At 28.6% G+C, this 21546-nt stretch overlaps 1 protein-coding gene across 1 annotated transcript in view; it reads right to left on the bottom strand.

Annotated features, from left to right (window-relative positions):
* The window catches only part of LOC135958838 (asparagine synthetase domain-containing protein CG17486), a 74779-nt gene that overhangs the window by 36734 nt on the left and 16499 nt on the right, over nucleotides 1-21546 (bottom strand). Inside the window, exons 2-5 of the mRNA XM_065509755.1 lie at nucleotides 20146-20548; nucleotides 10085-10305; nucleotides 9615-10021; nucleotides 9357-9540 (exon numbers count right to left, since the gene is read on the bottom strand). Coding sequence (XP_065365827.1) covers nucleotides 9357-9540; nucleotides 9615-10021; nucleotides 10085-10305; nucleotides 20146-20548 — 1215 coding nt within the window. The remainder of the gene's footprint in view (nucleotides 1-9356; nucleotides 9541-9614; nucleotides 10022-10084; nucleotides 10306-20145; nucleotides 20549-21546) is intronic.

The following is a 21546-nucleotide window of genomic DNA, read 5'->3' on the forward strand; positions in this document are numbered from 1 at the left end:
TTTCTTAAAAAAAATAAAAAGGGCCCATTTTGAACAAAAAAGTCAAAAATATTTTTGATTTAAAAAAAAAACAATCAAAAATATTTTATTAAATTTTTTTAATTTTTTTTTCGAAAGATTGCATAAATAGCTATCTAAACTATTTGGGACACATTTTGCTAAGAACAATAGGTAATAAGTTATATGGATAAAAAAAACACCTGTTTGGCCAAAATGTCAAATTTTGACCTCCTATAACTCAGAGAGTTCTTGACCGATCTTGTTGAAAAATGGTGTCCGAATTACTATCCAATAGAACTAACATTGGTGCAAATTTCATCGCAATCGGAAGACATCGATTTCAAAAGTTGGTTCACTTGACGTGAAATGCCCCATATATATATTTATAAATAAAGAATTGAATTGAAAAAAAACTGCTAAATTTGAAAATCATTAATGAAGCATTGCACTACGTAACCATTGTTTTATTCTACGCATAGCTGAGAAACTTCTTTCGCAACTAGCAGAACTAATAGTAATGAATAATGCATCTATGATAAGAATGTTTGGGCCGATGTTATGTGTGAACACGAATCCACAATAACTAAGTTTAACCTGTCGGATAAACAATGAACCAAAATGGCTTGCGGATTTTACTCCTTTATTTTAGCTTTTAAAAATCAAACATTACATGTGCTCCGTTGTAGGATTGGCATTGGAATATTTTTTAACGCTTTGGGTTCCAAAAACCCAATGATTAATGTTCTAGGGCACAGGAATCTCTTAACGGATCAATCAACAAATCCAAAAAATCTTTCTGCGACATTCCAAATTTTTATCTGGGGTGGGCAGATACGAGTCTGCACCCCCCTATCTACGCCAATGCTGGGGAGCCTTAATCTAAAGTGATAATTTATTTTTGTTTTTATTGAATTTATTAATTGAAAATAGTTATAAGAATCTCAGGTATTATTTACTTGTAATATTGTTATTTTGGCCTATAAGGCTTGATATTACATACATGAATAAATAAATAAAACTTAGTGAATAATTTTACACTACCACTTAGCACTACTTGGGGGATAAGCTAGTTCCTATGCGCATTTCACTGGTTGCTTAGGCCAGATCATCAGGAAACCTTTTCCCAAAAGGCTTTAGAAAAACTTAAGATATTATACAAGTAAAACTATAGAGTGTTTGAGAAATACAGACACCCAAGCTTTATTTGTAAAAATATCAAAGTTTAAACAAAACACCAACATTAAACCGTGATTTTATCTTTTCTTACATTTCCTTACTACAATTGGTTGGTTTCTTGCCGACACAAACTGTAGTGTGTAAGTGAGTAAAGAAAAAACAAAAAAATAAAAACAACTTGCTTTATTGTTTTCGCAAGAAAATCAAAATAAAGCGAGTTGCCAGTTTAGTCTTAATGCACAAGCAACTGCAAATTTATCGTTGAAAGGTTATTCGGGAATACAAAATTGGTATTTTAGTAAAATTGTTTTAAAACAAATGTTGTGAATATCTGGTGAATATGGTGGACTATAATTGTAAAAGCCACAAAACTTTACGGAATTTCCTTCGGTACCATTGTGCACTTCTTGGCTGAAAATGGGCGGAATTGGAAAAATGGGCGTGGCACCACCCATACCAAGTAAATAGTAATTTTCGAATATCTAAAGTACTTTTATAGCTAGAGTAAGTAGTTTGACTAAAAATAGGCTGGATCGAATCTTGAGCACGATAACTAGGGGTAGCGAAACGCATCGGGCTAAAGCTAGTTTTAATATAAATATATTTCGATAAATTATTATTTTGTGGTGTTGTAAAACTTTTTTTCAGTTTTCAATTAAAAATGGTAGCGATACCGATTCTAATCATTATTCCGAGCAAAAAACTTTTTCGCAAACATGTTTTGCTTCGGAATCTTCAGATTCAGTACCTACTAGGGTATTCAATCGATTAACCGATTAATTTTTGTCGGTTAACTGTTCGAATAATTTAAAATTGACGATTTTCAAATAACGAATAAACCGATTAATTTGTGTCGATTAACCGATTAACCGAAATGTCTCTTTTTTGCACTTTATACAGAATTATTTTTTAAAATTTAATTTCTTAACTCGTGAACATTCCCTTCTAGCAATAGTTATTTGAAGTATAGTACGGAAACTGAAACTAAGGAATTTGGAAATGACATTTTTTCTAGAATATTCTATGATGAACTTTGTGATAATGAGTTGAAGGACGACATGGTAATAGACGAAACTAAAGACATTACTGAAACGAGTCTTTAATCAGAACTTAACGATACTATTAAAGTATTCAAAATCTAAAAAAATATGCTTAGAAAAAACTAAAAAAAGAACTGAGAAATATGATACTTTTTATCGTGCCTTATTTTCTATTTTTCCAAATCTACAATCAGTGAGGTAGTTTTTACAAGTCAAGTTTAATTAAAACTAAAAAAATCGTTTAAAATTTAAGCATTTAAATTACATTCTTTTTTTAAAAGATTATTTTAGAAGATCTCCTTAAAATCTAAAAAAGGAACTCACATGTGTATATTTTTATTTATTGTTTTGTTGAATTATTATGTTTTGTTTGTTTTTTATGTTTTTGTTCTTTTTAGTAAGAAAATGCTTATATAAGTATACAAAATTCGTGTTTTTCTTTTCAATTTAAAATTAAAATAGAAATTATTCGGTTAATCGAATAATTTAATATTAACCGATTATTAACCGATTAAATCTAAACCCCGATTAATTATTTGCTCGATTAACCGATTAATCCAGAAACCCGATTAATTGAATACCCTAGTACCTACCTACATGTGTGGGTAAAAGGGGTAACAAAAAGTAAAGAATGTTACCAAAGAGATTACAAAATAAGAAACAGCATGATACTAGTGTTCAGCCGTATCGGAGTGCAACTAAAAAAATTTTATTCACTATAATGATAATAATATTAAAGTGTGCCAACAGTTTTTGCTGAAAACGCTTCACATATCACAAAAAAAAATAAGATTGACTAGAAATAATGCAAGTGGTTTGAAAATTCTTAAATTTAAAATACGAAAAATCTATTAAAAATTTACTACCTGAAGCAATTCAAGATGACATTTAGTATTTACTTTAAAGTTAATTTTTTTTAAACCATTGAACCATTACAGGATAAACATTATTTATATTTATGTAATTTAGAATTAATTAGCATTAATTTTCTACTATATGAATTTAACCAATGAATTTAATGTTAATAAAGTGAATTTTAATTTTTGTTATTTCTTATAAATTATAATATATTATTATAACCGCCTTAACATAAAATATTGGCTAGACATCATGACAGCAAAAAAGACGTAAGCGACATAAATACCCGTTATCATGGAAATATATGAAATAAAATAAATGCAATGTATAGATAAGAAGTAACAGTGCATACATACTCAATTTCACGGTAATACTTCGACTTGAACCAAAGATATTTAAAAAAAAACCTTCCCCTGTAAAATTTTGTTTTTGGCGCTTACGTCTTTTTTGCTGTTATGACTCGCATGTATGTAATCGCATTACGTGAGAACGTCTGGAGCGATTTCGCAGATTTTTTTATTCGACTATAAATTTTCAGGAGATGGATTTTTCGTAATAAGAGACATTTTTGGAGAAACTTGAAGAACTAAGTATGACAAAATTTTAGGAAAACTCAAAGAACTAAATTTTACTGCCTCCTTTTCACTTGTCATTTTTCTTAATAAGAACCAACTTTTTAAGCAATAAATTGATAAAAAAAAATGTGGCATTTTTTCTTTTATTGAAATTTTTGTTTTAATTCTATATGAAATACATTCAACAACTGATAAAGTTGTAAAACAAAATGTAACAAGAAAGCAACATGTTTATCGAAAACCACCACCAAAAAGTACATTAAGGCACTGTCAAAAATTTGATGACAACACTAGAAAACCTACATTTGAAACGATTTGGAATATGTCCTGAGAAAGTAAGCAAGATTTTTAACATGATAACGTGTTAAATATTGTTTTCTTTAAAAAATAACTAATTATTTTATTAAAATCTCGTATGACATAAAAACTACAATGTTTTCATTGAAGCTCATTTTTATTTTTGTTCAAATAGTATAAGATGAAACTTGAACTTGTAAAAGCTGTTATTTAACATAGATAATTTTTACAACGTCGTTTTTTCTTAATTCCTTTTTAAAGGTTATACGATGAATTTTGGTTGCATCTTTTTTTTGCAGCAAGGGTTGATTTTTATTGTTTAATCGGTTAATCTTCTTTATTAAACTTCACAATCAGGAAAAAAATAAAACGGAACAAGAAGAAAAGAAATTAGTATAAAGAGAAATCTGAAAAAAGACACGAAAAACACAAATCGAGTCCATTTGTTTACCCACCAAACTTCTCTACACCGCTAGTCTACAAACAAAAAGACACGTCGAAAAAGCAACGTTATAAAAATCATCATGTAAACGCAGTGATATAAGCGCGAATATCAGGAATTAATAAAAAATTAACATATGTAGGATTTAGACGTCACTTTTAAATAACATTGTAAAATCAATTTTAGTTATTACTCATAGAGTTAAAGAAAACAAGTAACAGAGCTATATTTGGATGGGCCGAATCTTATATACCCTTTACAATTATACTTCAAAATACAAATATTAAATATTTTTAGGTAAACAAAAATTAGTTTTTTCCGAAGTTATTTTTTAATCATTTTTTGTTAAAAATGTTTTTTTGAATTGTTATTTTAAAATTTTTTTTTCGTCGTTGCAAACGTCTTTGAAATATCTATCATTAGATATCCATATTGTCTATATTAATGAGTTATAATCCAGATATAGGTCAAAAATCGAGGTTGTCCTGGTTTTTTCCTCATATCTCAGCCATTTGTGGACCGATGTTGTGGAAACATGTCTGACAGAATTATTGAAGATTTGGATCCCGATTATATGTGGAGTCTTCAGAAAATGGATTTCAATAGACAGACAGACGGACTTGTTATTTAAAATTTTTTTTTTTTAAATTTTTAATTTTTTTTTAAATTTTAAAAAAATTTTTTGTTTTTTAAATTTTTTTGGGTTAAAAAAAAATTCGGGTTAAAAAATATTTTTCCGATTTTGACCCATTGTAGGTCCAACTTACTATGGTCTTATATACGTCGTTGCAAACGTCTTTGAAATATCTATCATTAGATATCCATATTGTCTATATTAATGAGTTATAATCCAGATATAGGTCAAAAATCGAGGTTGTCCTGGTTTTTTCCTCATATCTCAGCCATTTGTGGACCGATTTTTCTGATTTTAAATAACAAACTTCTCGAAAGCATGTCTGACAGAATTATTGAAGATTTGGATCCCGATTATATGTGGGGTCTTCAGAAAATGGATTTCAACAGACAGACAGACGGACGGACATGGCTTAATCGACACCGCTATATATATGGATCCTGAATATATATACTTTATAGGGTCCGAAATGAAAAATGTAGAAATTACAAACGGAATGACAAACTTATATATACCCTTCTCACGAAGGTGAAGGGTATAAAAACTGTTTTTTCACTCTCCTGTAAAATGTTGATTTTGCTAATACAGTACTTTTCGCTTATAGTCCATTCCGCTTAAAGGCCAAAAACGGATATAAGCCAAAACAGTCCTATTCACTTACAGGTTTTTTCCAATTTCATACAAATTATTTGTTCTGAAGTCCACTTCGCCTGTAGTCCATTTTCGTTTAAAGTCCAAATTTTCTTTGCATGCATAACTAATATTTAAAAAAAACGTTCATATAGTCCACTCTGATGTCGAACTTATTTGTCATGGAATCTTGAGTGATGCTAATTTTTTGGACGATGTGGCTTCGGACAAATCTGGTGAAGAATGTTTTAATAATTTTAATGATGATTCCGCTGTTGAAATTTTTCATTGCCAACAAACCAAAATTACTTCAAAAGAAGTTTTAGATTCTGTTGAAATTATAAGAAAATTTTGTTCTGACAACGAAATTGAGCAAAACTTAATATTTGAAAAAAATAGAATCTTTTATTGTAAAAACAATTCTCAATTTATATTTCATATAGAAATTGATATCTATCTTGTGTTCGATTTAGTCATCCAAAGACTTAAAATGGATCTCATACTTTAAGCTTTTTTTTGAATTACAATAAATAATAATAAGTAAAGGTTTTTGTTTTAACTATTCATGTTAATTAAATCAATATTTGATTATATTTTAAATATACATCTATTTTGTTTAAAAAGGTGGTTTTATTGCAGAAAGTACATAATTTTTATATAGTCCAAAATGTGTATTATATAAAGATTCAGTTATAATCCATAAAGTGGCTTAAAAAAAATTCGGTTATGGTCCTAATTCGCTTATAGTCCACAAATATTGTACAACTTTAGTTGTGGACTATAAGCGAAAACTACTGTAGCACTATATGAATACAAACCCTCGATATGTTTCACAGCAATGTTAATAATGCTGTGTGAATGCTGTATGTTCCACAGCAATGTTAATAATACCCACAGATATGTTAAAGTTTGAGAGGCATTATGCAACTTTAAACTAGCCGTTAAAACAGTTATATTTAAATTCAAGTACAATTTCGTAACAATAGTTGTGTTCGCGTACTTGATATTTGTAATAATTTGTACAAATTATCACTGGAAGTTACGGGATTCCGTTCGTTTACTTTTAAACACTTGTAACAAGAGAGCAAGAGAGTGTTAAAAGTGACAGTTTGTAGATAGAGAACATGATATACTGGACATTTTTTGTCCAGTAAAAAATATCAACATAAAATTGTGTTTAAAACATGTGGTTGCAAATGTAAACAGAACTAAAAAGTTGAAAATTAATATAATTTATAAGTTTTGCAAAGAAAAGAAGTAAAATAACAAAAACAAACGTTTTAAATTGATTTATAATAAAATACAACTTATTTTTACAAATTGTTGTTCGCGTACTTTTTTGGATATTTTTTTAGATTGAGAGTAATTTATTTTTACTCTCTAAAATAAAGTTACTGTATATTTTTTACTGGAAAGTACGCGAACACACTTAATATCAAAATGAAATGGTTTAAAAAAAAATAAATAAAAATTAACCTTTATGTCAACAACAGGACTGCATTTCACACGTCAACAGCAACGTTTTGTATGGAGTGTGGCATGCCGTTAGCCTAAAAATGCTAATATCTAATTCGTTTGTTGGAAAAAAAGCTTTTTATTGAGTTTTTTCAAGATACAAATTTTTAAAATTAAAATTAATTCTTTATTTATGAATATTTTTTAATGAAATTTTAGTTATATACATACACAGAAAAGTTTCAACATAAATATTATGATTTGATTTCATAGATTTCAATTCATAACATTTATTAATACTTTCTTAATTAGTATGAATTTTTCATATTTTATGTTTTCAAACAAAATTTAGAAGGCTTGGAAAATATAATTTAAATTTCATTTATATTTTAATGTTGTTCAAAAATGTTTGAAAATTTTCGTGGACATTTTTTTAATTTTATATGTTTTTCAGCTTCAAAATGAGAAAATATGGGCGAAATTGGCACATTTTTTTTAACAGGATGTTTATGAATGTTTTATCATGTTTAATGATATTTTTAAAATTTTCAGATATTGTTGATTCATCTTGAAATATTGGCCAATATATGCGTCGTGTACAAATTAATAATATTTATGAACATGTTCTTAATCTGAATGGAAAAAGTTTGGGAAAAAAGTCATGTTAGATTAATAATATTTATTACAAAATTCATTCCAATTATGAATTTCTTTTTTCTGTGTAGATTTTTCTATTAGAAATGGAAAAATGAAAACATATTTTGAAATTTATTACCAGGAAACCCGAAATTCTCGAAAAAGTGTTAAAAAATCCCAAAAATGGGATTTTTTAGTTTTTTGGCTATAATATCCATACCAGGAGCAGGGTTATCGGAACCCTTTACAAAATAATTAAGAACATATTTGACCATCTAAAATGGGTTACCCTATTTTGATATCGACTATGCGGTTTAAGAATTTTTTCCCTAAAGTTGAATTGTACATAAAAAGTAGGCGTTATTTGGATGGACCTGGTCCCATCAGTATCAACAATTTTTAAATTAGTTTTCATTTAAAATGGTATGTATGCTGTTGTCGTAAGGGTGCAACTTTGTAAATGGGCTTTATCTTCCAAACGGTTGATCCTATAGTAGATCCGATTATCCAATTCAGAGCTACAGCGTTGCCGTTGACATAAAGGTTAAAGTTTAACGCTAAAAATGTATAAAAACGCGCACAAATCAAATGAATATATAAATTGATGATATCCATAGTTTGACGTTGTAGGGGTAAATATTGACAACTCTCCCTAATAATTGTACCTGGTTGATTCTGTCATGGTTTGTAATTATTTTATATTTCTAAAATAATTGTCAAAATTATTCACTAGAATGTGGGTTAATATATATATCCTAAACAGAATTTCAATAGAAATCCAATCGGAACCAAACCGATATATAGATATGTGCCACCCTGTCACAATTACCAACTATCATTTATAACCGGTATGCAAAAATTGCAATGGCATGCACTTTGACATGTGTATGCATCTTTCTATTTCCTTTTAACTTTTGCTGCGACCGGTTGGTAAAGAATTAACTTTGTAATTAAATATATAAAATTTGTCTTTATAAATACATATAAGTTTAAATATTAATGATCGCTTTTAATTTCAACATTGGTATTACAATACAAATAACCCGAAATACCAAAGATATATCGTTCGTAAAGTTACGACACAAAATTTCAAAGGGAATGAGTAACATTTCACTCTTTTGACAGAGATGTATTTATTCTATTATCGTTTAAGAAGTTATTGCTAACAAAAATTGTTGTCGTTAAAAGTTAGTGAATCACATAGCAACATCTTGTAGAATATTTGCTTAGAAATAAGATAAGTATTTTTTCGCAATCGTAAATATAATTCTCGCACCAAACGAGATATAATGTATTCTAAATTAGTTAAATTAATATTTTGCTTCAAACTATGTGTATATATTATTTGTTTTGTCATCTTTAATAGACAATCTTAACTTATCTTTTTTGCATATTTTATATAAAATATCTTTTAATTCAATATTTTTTGTATTGTAATATTTTCATCCGAATTATCTTATTGAATCTTAAATTTAATATCAGACAGACTCTTTTATTTATATAAATTTTCTTATCATTTAATACAAAAAAAATAATAATGTTGTGCTATTTTTAAAATTTGTATCTGTATATAAAAATTATAATAAAATTATTTTTAACGTAATAATACTTACTCGAGCAGATGATTCCCAATTATTAGCATCTTTTAACCCTATAGCTCGTGATGCAAACCAGAATGCACAGCCAATTGACTCATCGAGCACAGTATTGAGTGGATAAATCAAATGTTTTATATGTTGGCTTAACTGTTGATGCAATTCTTGCTTGCTGACATTTACTTCGATAAAATTCCACTTCCTAAATAACAATATTGCTTATTAGATAAATTGTATACACATATTTATGTATAATATCCAAATGTATGTACATACCTATCGGGACATATATCCATCAAGTTTTGAAATGATGATCTCCCAGAAATCCTATCAGGTACATTCCAATTAATATCTGTTCTTGTACTTTCGAATGCCACATTTACTAAGTCAATTGAATCACTTTTCGGAATAAATTTATCACACAATACGGCTAAAATAGAGCAATCAATGCCACCAGAGAATAAAATTGCAACTTTTGAATGCGCACATGGCGTCGTTTTCTTTTCTAAGCATAAGTTACAATACTTAGTGGTATATTGTACACGTTTTTTCACAGATTCTTCTATAAGTTCCGAAAACTCATTTATGGCATTAATAATATCATTATTTTTTAAAAGAATGTCATACAGTTCCGATGTATTTGAATATTTACCATCCACCATGTCGTAAAAGTTAAAATTATACTAAATAGAAAAAGCAACAATACATATATTAAATTAACAATAAAAATGCAACCAATCAATCACCTTTTTAAGACATAGTTCGTTTAAGGACCTCTGACATTCAGAATGTTGCTTGATTTGAATTCCTAAATTACAGCATCTTTCTAATTGTTCTAAATGTACATGGCAGTATTCATCTGGAGTTCGCCAGGGAAACAGACAACAGCCCTGAAAATCATTTTCATTTATTTTGTAAATTCCCAGCGGTGGAAGTTCCATGGTATTATTTTCAATGTTCGTGATACCTGCAAATTTAAACAACACATTCATGCATACCGTATATTACAAAAGTATTTTGCATGCATTTATTAGGCTTAATTTTATATTAAAAACCAATGGATTGGTAGGGGATATATTAAATTTAGAGTTTTTTTTCCCGCACATTTTCATTTCCCGAGATCCCGGGAATTTCCGCATAGAACAAATTATTGAATTTTAAGAATGTAGGCTTCGTTAAAAATCTAAAAAATGTAATTTGATACAAATAAAAATATCCAATAAAAATTTAATATAAATAGGTAAACTGACACAATTTCTAATTTTGGTTGTATACAAACCTGTCACCATTTGTCATTTGTATCGGAATGGTTTGAATTTAGTTAGACTAGAAATTCTGGTAATTCGCAAAAAATAAATATTTGAAGAAAACCCAATAATATTAAACAAAATTCAATTTAACCGAAGGTAGTTTTATTCCAAAAAATTTTAATTTTACTCTTTGTGAAAATGCAAAATACTAAAATAATTCCACTTTCGATCGGAATAGAATTCTGTGACAGCCGTGAACATTCACGAGTTTTTGGAATAGAATAATGAACTAGTTATTGGTCTATTTGGGTTAACCCTCCGTTAGCACATAGGTCTAGAAATACACAATTTATGGCCAAAACTCAAATCTTGCGATGGCATTTTTGGTACTGCAATGTTGAAGTAAACACTTGAAATATACATATTTGGACTTCTGTTTTTTGAAAAACATACTACACGTTAGACCAAACAAAAAATAAAATATTTTTCGTAAATTAAAAAAATTAAAATATATTCCTATCATGTTGGTACTATGCTTATCCAACAGATTTTTTAGTTAAATAAAGAAAATAATAAAATATTTCTTATGTTTCAAAAGTTAAATCTTAAAAAAATTTGCTGATGTGCAGAATATATTAGATATATTTTATTCATTATTATTATTATATTTTTTTATTTTTATACAGACAGTTAAGAAGAGAACAAAATGTTTACAAGTATTGAAGAACTTATCAAATAGCGAACTTAGACCAATATGTTAGGAATTATTTGCAATCAATATATTTTGCCATAACTTGCCCGTTTCGTTAAAAATAGATATTTCTTAAGATTCTTTTTGCTTCAAAAATTTTATTTATATTCATTAAAACTTCGACTTTAATTAAGAATAAAACCAAATGTTTAAAAGTGTTGAAAAAAAATAGAAAAACCCGAAATTAGGCAAATATGTTGGGAAATTTTTGCAATCAAATTATTTTATCATAACTTGCCCGTTTTGTTAATAATGGACACTAAAGCAAATTTTTACTTAAAATATTTGGTTTGAATTTTTATATAGACTTTAAATAAGAATAAATCAAAACGGTTAATAGTGTTGAGAAAAATATAAAAACCCAAAATTAGACCAATATGTAAGAAAATATTTGCAATCAATTTATTTTATCATACTTGCCCGTTTTGTTAAAAATTGCACTAAAAATATAGTTTGAATATTTATGCAGACTTTAAACAAAGATAAAACAAAACGGTTAAAAGTGTTGAGAAAAGTATTTAAACCCGAAATTAGAGCAATATGGTGGAAAATATTAGCAATCAATTTACTTTACCATAACCTGCACGTTTTATGAAAAATTAAACATTTTTAAGCAAATTAATACTCAAAAATATATATATATTTTTTCGGTCATAAACATTTTTTGGTTCTAATTTTTAATACAGACTTTAATTAAGAATAAAACAAAATGTTGAAAAGTGTTGAGAAAAATGTTAAAAATCGAAATTAATGCAATATTTTGGGAAATATTTACAATCAATTTATTTTACCATAACTCGCCCGTTTAATGCAAAATTTACATTAATAATAAATAAATAATTTAATTAAAAATTTTTCTTTCAAAATTTTTATTGGTCACAAAAGGGTTAAAAAGTGCTAAAATTTATTTCAACCTCTCACTTATTAGTATTCAATTAATTTTCAACGTAAAAAAGAAAGTATATGGTTTTGGCCAAAAAAAACTATACTCCAGACCTATGTGGTTAGTCGCAACAGGCAAACATTTTTATACCCTTCACCTTCGTGAGAAGGTGAAGGGTATGCTATGCGTATTTTTTTTTTTTGTGTTTTGTTTCTTTTGGCGTTGTTGTTGTTTTTTATACAACTAAACGTATGTTTGGTTGTGTGTTGGTTTTTTTGCTGTGCGTATGTGGTTTTGTTTTGACAAAAAAGCAACAAAACGTATGTTTGGATGTGCATGCTTTGCGTATTTTGTTTTTCTTTTGTGTTTTGTTTCTTTTGGCGTTGTTGTTGTTTTTTATACAATTAAACATATGTTTGGATGTGTGTTGGTTTTATTGCCTTGCGTATTTTGTTTTTGTTTTTTCTTTTGGTGTTTTGTTTCGTTTGGCGTTGTTGTTGTTTTTTGTGTTCTTGATAAATTTAGGATGCTGTACGCTGAAAGTGGGCAATGTACATACATATATACTAATTATAAAAAATAATAATGCATCCACAACAAAGGTGAAGGGTATATAAGATTCGGCATAGCCGAATATAGCACTCTTACTTGTTTTATTGTAAATTTTTTTAAACAAATTTTAAGCTATTTTTTGATAAAAATATATTTTTACTGCAATTGTACTTTTAATCCTCTTTTAAATACTTTGAATTTAATATTGTTTTTATGTTTTCGAAATAAAAAGTGAAAATATTATTTTCAAACGTCCCTTTCTTTTATTGATATCAATTTGATACATTGCGACTAGTTTCGATTGAAAATGATTACGACTAACGGAGGGTTAAATCTTTTTTGTTGTATGATTCCTCATTTGTTTTGGAGCTTGAAGCATCTTTTAGAGAAAGTCATGTTCAAAAAACATCAATTAAAACTAAGGAAAATAATTCCCGGGAATTCTTGCACAATTTCCCGGGATTTCGGAATTGGAAATATTGCGGAATTCTCGGGATTTCCCGTGAAAAACTCTAATTAACATACATATATTGCATAGATAATTTTTTATTTTCAAATAAAAAATAAAGTTTTGTTATCTATGTTAATCGATGTCAATATACATAACTACTCGAATAAGGTATCATACAGAAATACACAAATCCATAGAGAAATACACATAGAGCGGAAACTAGAAAAAAATAAAAACAAAGTAATCACACATACGAGTGTTGGTTTTGTTTACTAATACATTCTCACAACTTAGGTTTTTGACAACTGAGTTAGGACTTTTACAGTAGAGTATCCCATCTATGTGCATTTATCTACTTATGTCCATATCCATTAAATATTAAAGTTACTGTAAATAATATTTAAAATCTTTTAGAAATTTCTTAGAAAAATATGTAAACGAAAAACTTTTTAAATGTAATTATTAAAATACCTATAGCCAAATACTTTCGAGATTTGACACTAAGTGTGTTTGCGTACTTTCCAGTAAAAATTATCCAGTAACTTTAATTTAGAGAGTAAAAATACATTTACTCTCAATCTAAAAAATATCAATAAAAAGTAAGCGAACAACAATTTGTAAAAATTAGTTGTATTTTATTATAAATCAATTTAAAAATTTAGTTTTGTGTTATTTTACTTTTTTTCTTTGCAAGACTTGTAAATTGTGTTAATTTTCAACTTTTTTGTTTTGTTTACATTTGCAACAATATGTTTTAAACATAGTTTTTATGTTGATATTTTTTACTGGACAAAAAATGTCCAGTAAAAATATCATGTTCTCTATCTACGAACTGTCACTTTAAACCAGCGAAATGCAAACTCACACCACTACAGTTTTTGATATTGTAGTTGTATGAGTTGAGAATTATTCTCTGGCAAAAACAAAAACAAATAGCTGAAATAATGAAATAAACATGCATAAAAGCGTAACACAACCTGCTTCTATCAATGCTCATGCGAGACTGACTGTTTTTATACAATGTGTGTGCTTGCGTACATGTAAAAACAAAATCAAGAGAGCTCATTTGAGAGCTCATTGCATTTCGCTGCTTTAAACACTCTCTTGATCTCTCGTTACAAGTTTTTAAAAGTAATCGAACGGAATCTCGTAACTTCCAGTGATAATTTGTACAAATTATTACAAATTATCAAGTACGCGAACACAACTACTTTTCTAATTCTCTAAAGGATAAAAAAACATCATAGGGTTTTTAGTTAGAAGTAAATAGTCAAAATGTAAACTTAAAAATATAAAAATAACTCAAAATAAATGTTGGGAGTACTTATTCTTATACACATGATTTTAACAACAATAAATTGATAGCACTCTGTGTAATTTTTTAAGTCATGGAAATAAAAAACAAAAAAAAGACACAAAACATATAAAATCAAAAACACTTCATCAAGATCATAATCGCAAAAAAACTTTAAAAATTAGATTTTTTACATTTTTCCCCTGTTCAGGTCCATAGGTAGCAAACCGTTCAAAATTCAAGGAAATAATCAACTACAAAAATGTACCTAAGATCTCAATAAACAACTTTCTGCAAAGTCTGCTTTTACACAGGGCAATTTTTCTTGCGCAAGTCTAGAGTTTATAGGAGAGAGAGGCAAGAAGAAAGAAGAGGGGTACACACTTGCTTGTACTGGCAAGTCTCTTCAATTCTCTTTTGTTTTCTCATTTTCAATATGGCGTCTATTAGGTTTTGACATACAAAATTGCTCACAGACTTGCTGTGTGTAAACAGACGAGCAAGTTTAAAAGGGAATCGACGAGACTTGCTTCAAGTAAACTTGCCCTGTGTAAAAGCAGACAAAGTGACCAATTTCCCGAAATTTTTTTAATTTAATTTGTTTTTTCTTACTTCAACATTGAACTACATATTATGCTATCTATTACAAAAATTATAAAAACATATAAGAAAGTATGGTCGGTCAAGCCCGACCATATAATAGCCTACACTTAGTAAATGAGCAAACACATTTTTCTTTTAAAATTTCAATAATTTATATTCGTGGGTGATTTTCGGAAGTGGGCTTTATATGGGAGCTATGACCAATTATGGACCGTTCATGGTGATCGGGGTGATTTATGTCTATATGAAAATTATTTATGTATGTTGAATTTTATGTGTATACCAAAATTTTTAGGAGATTTATACGCGTTAAAGTGGGTTTATATGTGAGCTATGACTAATTATCCATATATATGTATAAAACATATTTATAGCGAAACTTATGTAGATACCTATATAACTTAATCATATATGACTGATAAAGTCCAATTTCGGGAGGACATTTGTATGGGGGCTAGGTGACCTACTTTATCGAAATATCTTCAAAATTGTAACCTGCACGTTGCGTACAAGGTTTACATGGACTTTCAGACGGACAGAAAGTGTTTCTGAGTCGATACTTTAAGGTGGGTGTGCAACATCTGCACAATTATGTTTATAATGTTGATGGCAATGGACTTGCAAATCGCACTTTCTTAAGTTGTGGATCCAAATCGTCCGAATCTGACTGTGATTTAGAACTTATGGTGTCCACAGGCACTTTGCTTCCAGACTGCCCTACATCATCAGCTTTTTCTTCTTCAAATACTTCATTAACATCATACTGGAACACCATAAGTTCTGAATCAGATTCGGACGACGATTTGGATCCACAACTTAAGAGAGTGCGATTTGCAAGTCCAGGGCCATCAACGTTATAAACATAATACGAATATTTTTATACCCTTCACCACCATAGTGGACAGATGTTTGTAAAGTATACCGATCGACTCAGAATCACTTTCTGGTTTGGAAAAACATATGGCAATGTTTAAAATCTTATTTGCAAATAGTATCGTTAATCAGGAATTGTTTTCGTGAATTAGCTATTCGCAAATAAAAAATTAATTCACTGTTTATGCGGCAAATTTTTCTAATTGCAATATTTTTATTTGCAAATAAGCCGTGCGTTTAAACGTAGTAAGAGTTTGGTTAGAGAGCAGTACTGCCTGACTAGGCTTTTTGTCGGTAATTTAGAAAATTGAAAATGAACATGGTTAATAATAATTATCATTACTGTAACCTAGCGTTTACACATGCAAGTAACAGTTCGAAAAACACAATACATACATACTTTTGCACTAACACAATCACACATGCAGCCACTTGCAGCTCACTGCCTACTGAATTTAGGTGGACAGTGATTTTCGACACTTTCATACAAGTGATGACAAATAGAGTTGCCAATAAATAGCTTTTAAAAAATTTATCAGAAGGTGGTGAAATAATAATTATATTTTTAACTTATTTTATGTATTTTTGTAAAAGAAAATAGTACAAATGACCACTAATGCTTATCGTTTTCGTAAAAATAGCAATTTCATTAGTTTTAATAAATAAAATTGTTACTAATATCTATAAAAATTGTTAACCTAACATTTTCCCCAGAAATTTTTATATTTGAATATCATGGTAACACTTTATTGTTATGAATAAAAATAATAAAATTTGGTTTCAAGCCGCAAATGGACTTAAAAATAACAAATGCTGATATATAAAAGGTTTATTTATCGAATTAGCTGAAATATTCTTATATTTGTGGCATTTTGAAGACATCATTCTCCTTCGCTAACATTTACAAAATGAACTTTTACTTGCATGTGTAAACGCTCAAGCAACTTGTAGACATTTCGATGTATTTTCGACATTTTCGATAATAATACGTATTATCAACTTTCATCAATCTACTTGCATGTGTAAACGCAGCGTAAATGTACTACTTACAACACATTTTATAAACAATAATTAAGTTTTCCGAAAAGAATTTTTGAACTAACATAACTTAAAATTTGTTTTACAAAGTATTAGCGATTTTTGACAAAAACGCCTTGCTGGCGATAAATCCAAAATCTATGGTAAGCAAAATGGGTTTCTCTGTGACTGTAAACTTGGCCAAAAAATGGAATCGAATGTAAGACGACTTATTAAATGTAATAGTTATTTTAAAAACTAATAAAAAATCTCTGTCGAAAATTATATGAAATAATAAAATTGAGGGTGCTGTGGCTTAATTGGTTAGCGCGTTTGATCATTAAGCATGATATGGTATTTGTGGCCTGGGTTCGATTCCCAGCCGCTACCAATCAACAACATCAGTTTATAATAATTATTAGTTTACTAATAACTAATATTTATCACAGCGCCAAAACGACACCGAAGTAAAATAATAAAATAAAGGTTGTTGGCTTGACTAAGGCGCCATCTCACCACCAGAGGCGCTGCAATCTGCACTAATAACAAACATAACGCGCAATTGCAGAGTTGTTAAATAAAAGCTTTTCTCCTCCTTTCACCACCTTTTCCTCTACACTCTATCCCCTTTCCAAAGAAAGTAACACATTTATATATAGGCATAATTAATTGCCTGAGTGTTACTTCTCTTTTTTAAAAAAAAAAAAAAAAACTAATAATTATCAGCAACTGATGTTATTGATTGGCGATGCGCGTTGGGTTCAAATGGTATAAAAGTGGCGATTAATTGAAAACTATAAATAAAGTTTTTATAATAAATTTTGGTACAGGATAAAAGTAGATAAAATTCTACATCACTAGCTGTAAAAATAAATCAACTAAGTTGTTTACTTTCTTTTCAGTGAGCGGTCAAAGTTAACAAATTATTGCTGTTTTTAAAAAAAGTGAAAAAAATTTAAATTTTTACAATTCAAGCGTTTATTGTTAGTGTTATAATGTAAATCTTTTATAATGGAACCTTCAATATCAGGTATTAAAGTATATAGTAACATTTTTTTTACTACGTCTGAGAATCGCAAATATCAATTCATGTTTAATGATCAAACGCTGGGTTAGCGCGTTAACCTACAGCACCCTCAAATTAATGCAATCAGATGCATTTCTTCTGATTGCATTTTTAAATTTTTTATTCCGCCAAATAGCACGTAATTTCATGAGAAAAAATGTTTTGGATGAATGTGATATATATATCGTATACCTTTACAAAAATATCATGCCCATTGAAGAAATTTATTGTCGAGCAGAAGTGGATTTATATACATACATATTTCTACAACTAATATCAATATTGTTAAAGAATGAAGACATTTGTAGTTTTTGATCGATAGCTAATTTCCAGACATGGCATTAAAATCGTTTCCATTCTCTGTTTTCAAATACCGAAATACCTAAAACGGGGAAAATCTGTTCCAAAAACTGAGATTTTTTAGAAAAGTGTCCACTTTGACGTTATTTACAGCATGTAAAAAAGCTTTGTATGTATTTTGTGTTTTTAGCTTTTTTTACTCAAACCTAATTTTTTTTTTCTAAATTGGCCAAGTTTGGATAGAGCTTAAGTGAACCAAATTTGACTTTACATGCTTTTACATTAAGTTCTCTTCATATAACAATTTTATATAGTCAAATATAGGCAAATTTTTAGGAAAAAAATTTCAAAAAAGTTACACGCAGATAACGTTATAAAGTTTGTTTTATTTTCATCAGAATTTTGATATTTTAAAAAAATTTTTTGACTCTCAGTAGGCCCTTCATATCTAAAAAACGAAAAAAAGATCAAATTGAAAAAATATCTTTTGAAGTAAAAAAATAACCTACATTTTTTTAGACCTTTCAGCTCATAAAGGTCATGAATGGATTTTTGGAGATTTTTTAAAAAGTGTGAGCCTTTGAGGGGCCATCCACTGATCACCATTCCACCTACGAAGCTGAAAAACTGTAAATCAACTCGAAAACACATCTGCCGAGTAAATAATATAGCACAACATTAAAGTGTGGACTGGATTATACTATTTTAGCGTCAACATATAAGTTGTGTTCGCGTACTTGATAATTTGTAATAATTTGTACAAATTTTCACTGGAAGTTACGGGATTCCGTTCGTTTACTTTTAAAAACTTGTAACGAGAGAGCAAGAGAGTGTTAAAAGTGACAGTTCGTAGATAGAGAACGTGATATTTTTTACTGGACATTTTTTGTCCAGTAAAAAATATCAACATAAAAAACGTTTAAAACATATGGTTGCAAATGCAAACAAAACTAAAAAGTTGAAAACTAATACAATTTACAAGTTTTGCGAAGAAAAGAAGTAAAATAGCCCAAAACAAACGTTTTAAATTAATTTATAATAAAATTATTTTTACAAATTGTTGTTCGCGTACTTTTTTTGTTACTTTTCAGATTGAGAGTAATTTATTTTTACTCTCTAAAATAAAGTTACTGGATATTTTTTACTGGAAAGTACGCGAACACACCTATAGTAAAAAAAGGTTCAAGGTGATCTTTATGAGCTATATAGTTTCGAATTCACTAGAGTTGTCCAGCTTATCCGTAGCTACAACTAGTAGCATTGTCAGTGAACAATTAAAATATAAAACCTAAATAAACTTTTGTAATATAAATTTGAAAATAATTATTATAAAATCTATTTATTTATAACTACACACATACACACAAACACAAGGTGAGCTCAAACATCCACACATTTTGTATATACCTAAATCCACTAATTTTCAAACCTTATTTCTAATTGCTTTTATCCAAACCTTTTTCCCAATGCGTTGAGAAAAATATGAGAATTTGGTGTTTCATAAAGGTCTACATAATCTCGATCTACAATATAGTCCACCACTCAAATCTCCAAAATCTCCTCAATAATCACCGGAAAGATACACAAAATATCTTCATCAATAAATCGAAATTTAAAAAATTAAAATATGTACTCTATTATGTAGTTATAATTTGCAGTCTCTGCCCAAAAAATTTTAAAATGTCCCACTTTGGAAAGAACAGTTATAGACTAGAGTTTGGCGTTGATGAGTTGGAGATGTGTTTAAATATTTAATATGTCACTTACAAGCTGTACTCAGTAACCGAAAATGCTCATTATTATTTTCAATAATAAGAGAATTTCGTCCAAGGGAATCTCTTGCAAAGTAAATATTTCTGTTGACTTTATCATAAAATATAATACTGTATGGTCCCTCGATGGCTTTAAAGCAATTTATAAGTTCAACTTCGTCCATTGCGTTCGATAATTTTTCAAAAATCCATTCCGAATCGGACTTTCCCTGCAACTCAAAATTATTTATGTTGAATATATCTCCATTAAAGAGTAGAAGGTGTGACTCGGATTCCACTGGTTGAATGCAAAGTTCAATTCCTTGATGCCACAGAACAAATCCTCCAAATGTAGCGTTACTACATTCCTTAATTCGTGTAGCATTGGGACCTCGATTCTCAAGCAGCTGTCTAAGATTCTGAAAAGAAATTGTTGTCTGAATTTGTATTAAACATTGAAACATTAAAGTTGAATACACAAAACTTTTGGATTAAAATTGCAAAATATCTATTATGTAACTTTAATTTCACAACTACATATAAAGTCTGAAGTAATAAAGTAATATGCTACATTACACTAGAGACAAAATTATCTTAACTGTTGGAATATGTAATTTTCCTCTTATTTATACCATGTAATTAACAATACAAAAAAAGGAGTCATCAATGTAAAAGTGTAAAAAAATCAGAGTGTAATTTTCCCTTTTTCTGAAAAGAATAACCTTAGTGTTTTTGTTTCAGCATATGTTTTTTAGCAACAGGAGTTCATCCACTATAACTTAAATAAGTAAAACACCTCAATAAACCCGCACTATTTTTTTATGTATAAGCTGAAATGTCATAATTTAAAGCATTTAATGAAATTTACCCGATCTCGCCCTGAACTTTTTTAAACTAAATCTATATATCGAAAAAACCACAATAATGAAGCATTTAAAAATAAAATATTTCGAAAACATTTACATATCTAAACAAAAAATATTTATTTATGTTCTCAAATACCTGAAGTTGATGGTTCCATTTTAGTATTTCTACTTTTAACAGACTTAACAAAAAATATAAGATCTCGAAATATCACAATTTTCACAACTGTAATTTTAACATTTAGCGATGTAGAATTTAATGTACTTTAAGCCAATACCAAACATGACTTTGACAGATAAAGTTAAGCTTTTGAATTAATAGCCACTTTTGGTACATTTCAACCCTCTGTGCGATGCTTTGTAGTACAAAAGTCTGCAATGCAGTGCATACTAGAGATGAGCGATATTTCCATACCTGTGATTTAATCACTGTGATTGAAAAATCACTGGTAACAACAGTTACTGAATATTGCAAGTAACAGGTACATTTAAGTCGTTCTTTTATATTTTTCAACATACTGTTAAATGTTGTTCTTTTATATTTTTCAATATAT

This window comes from Calliphora vicina, chromosome 4 (assembly GCF_958450345.1).
Source record: "Calliphora vicina chromosome 4, idCalVici1.1, whole genome shotgun sequence".
Taxonomy (NCBI): Eukaryota; Metazoa; Arthropoda; class Insecta; order Diptera; family Calliphoridae; genus Calliphora; species Calliphora vicina.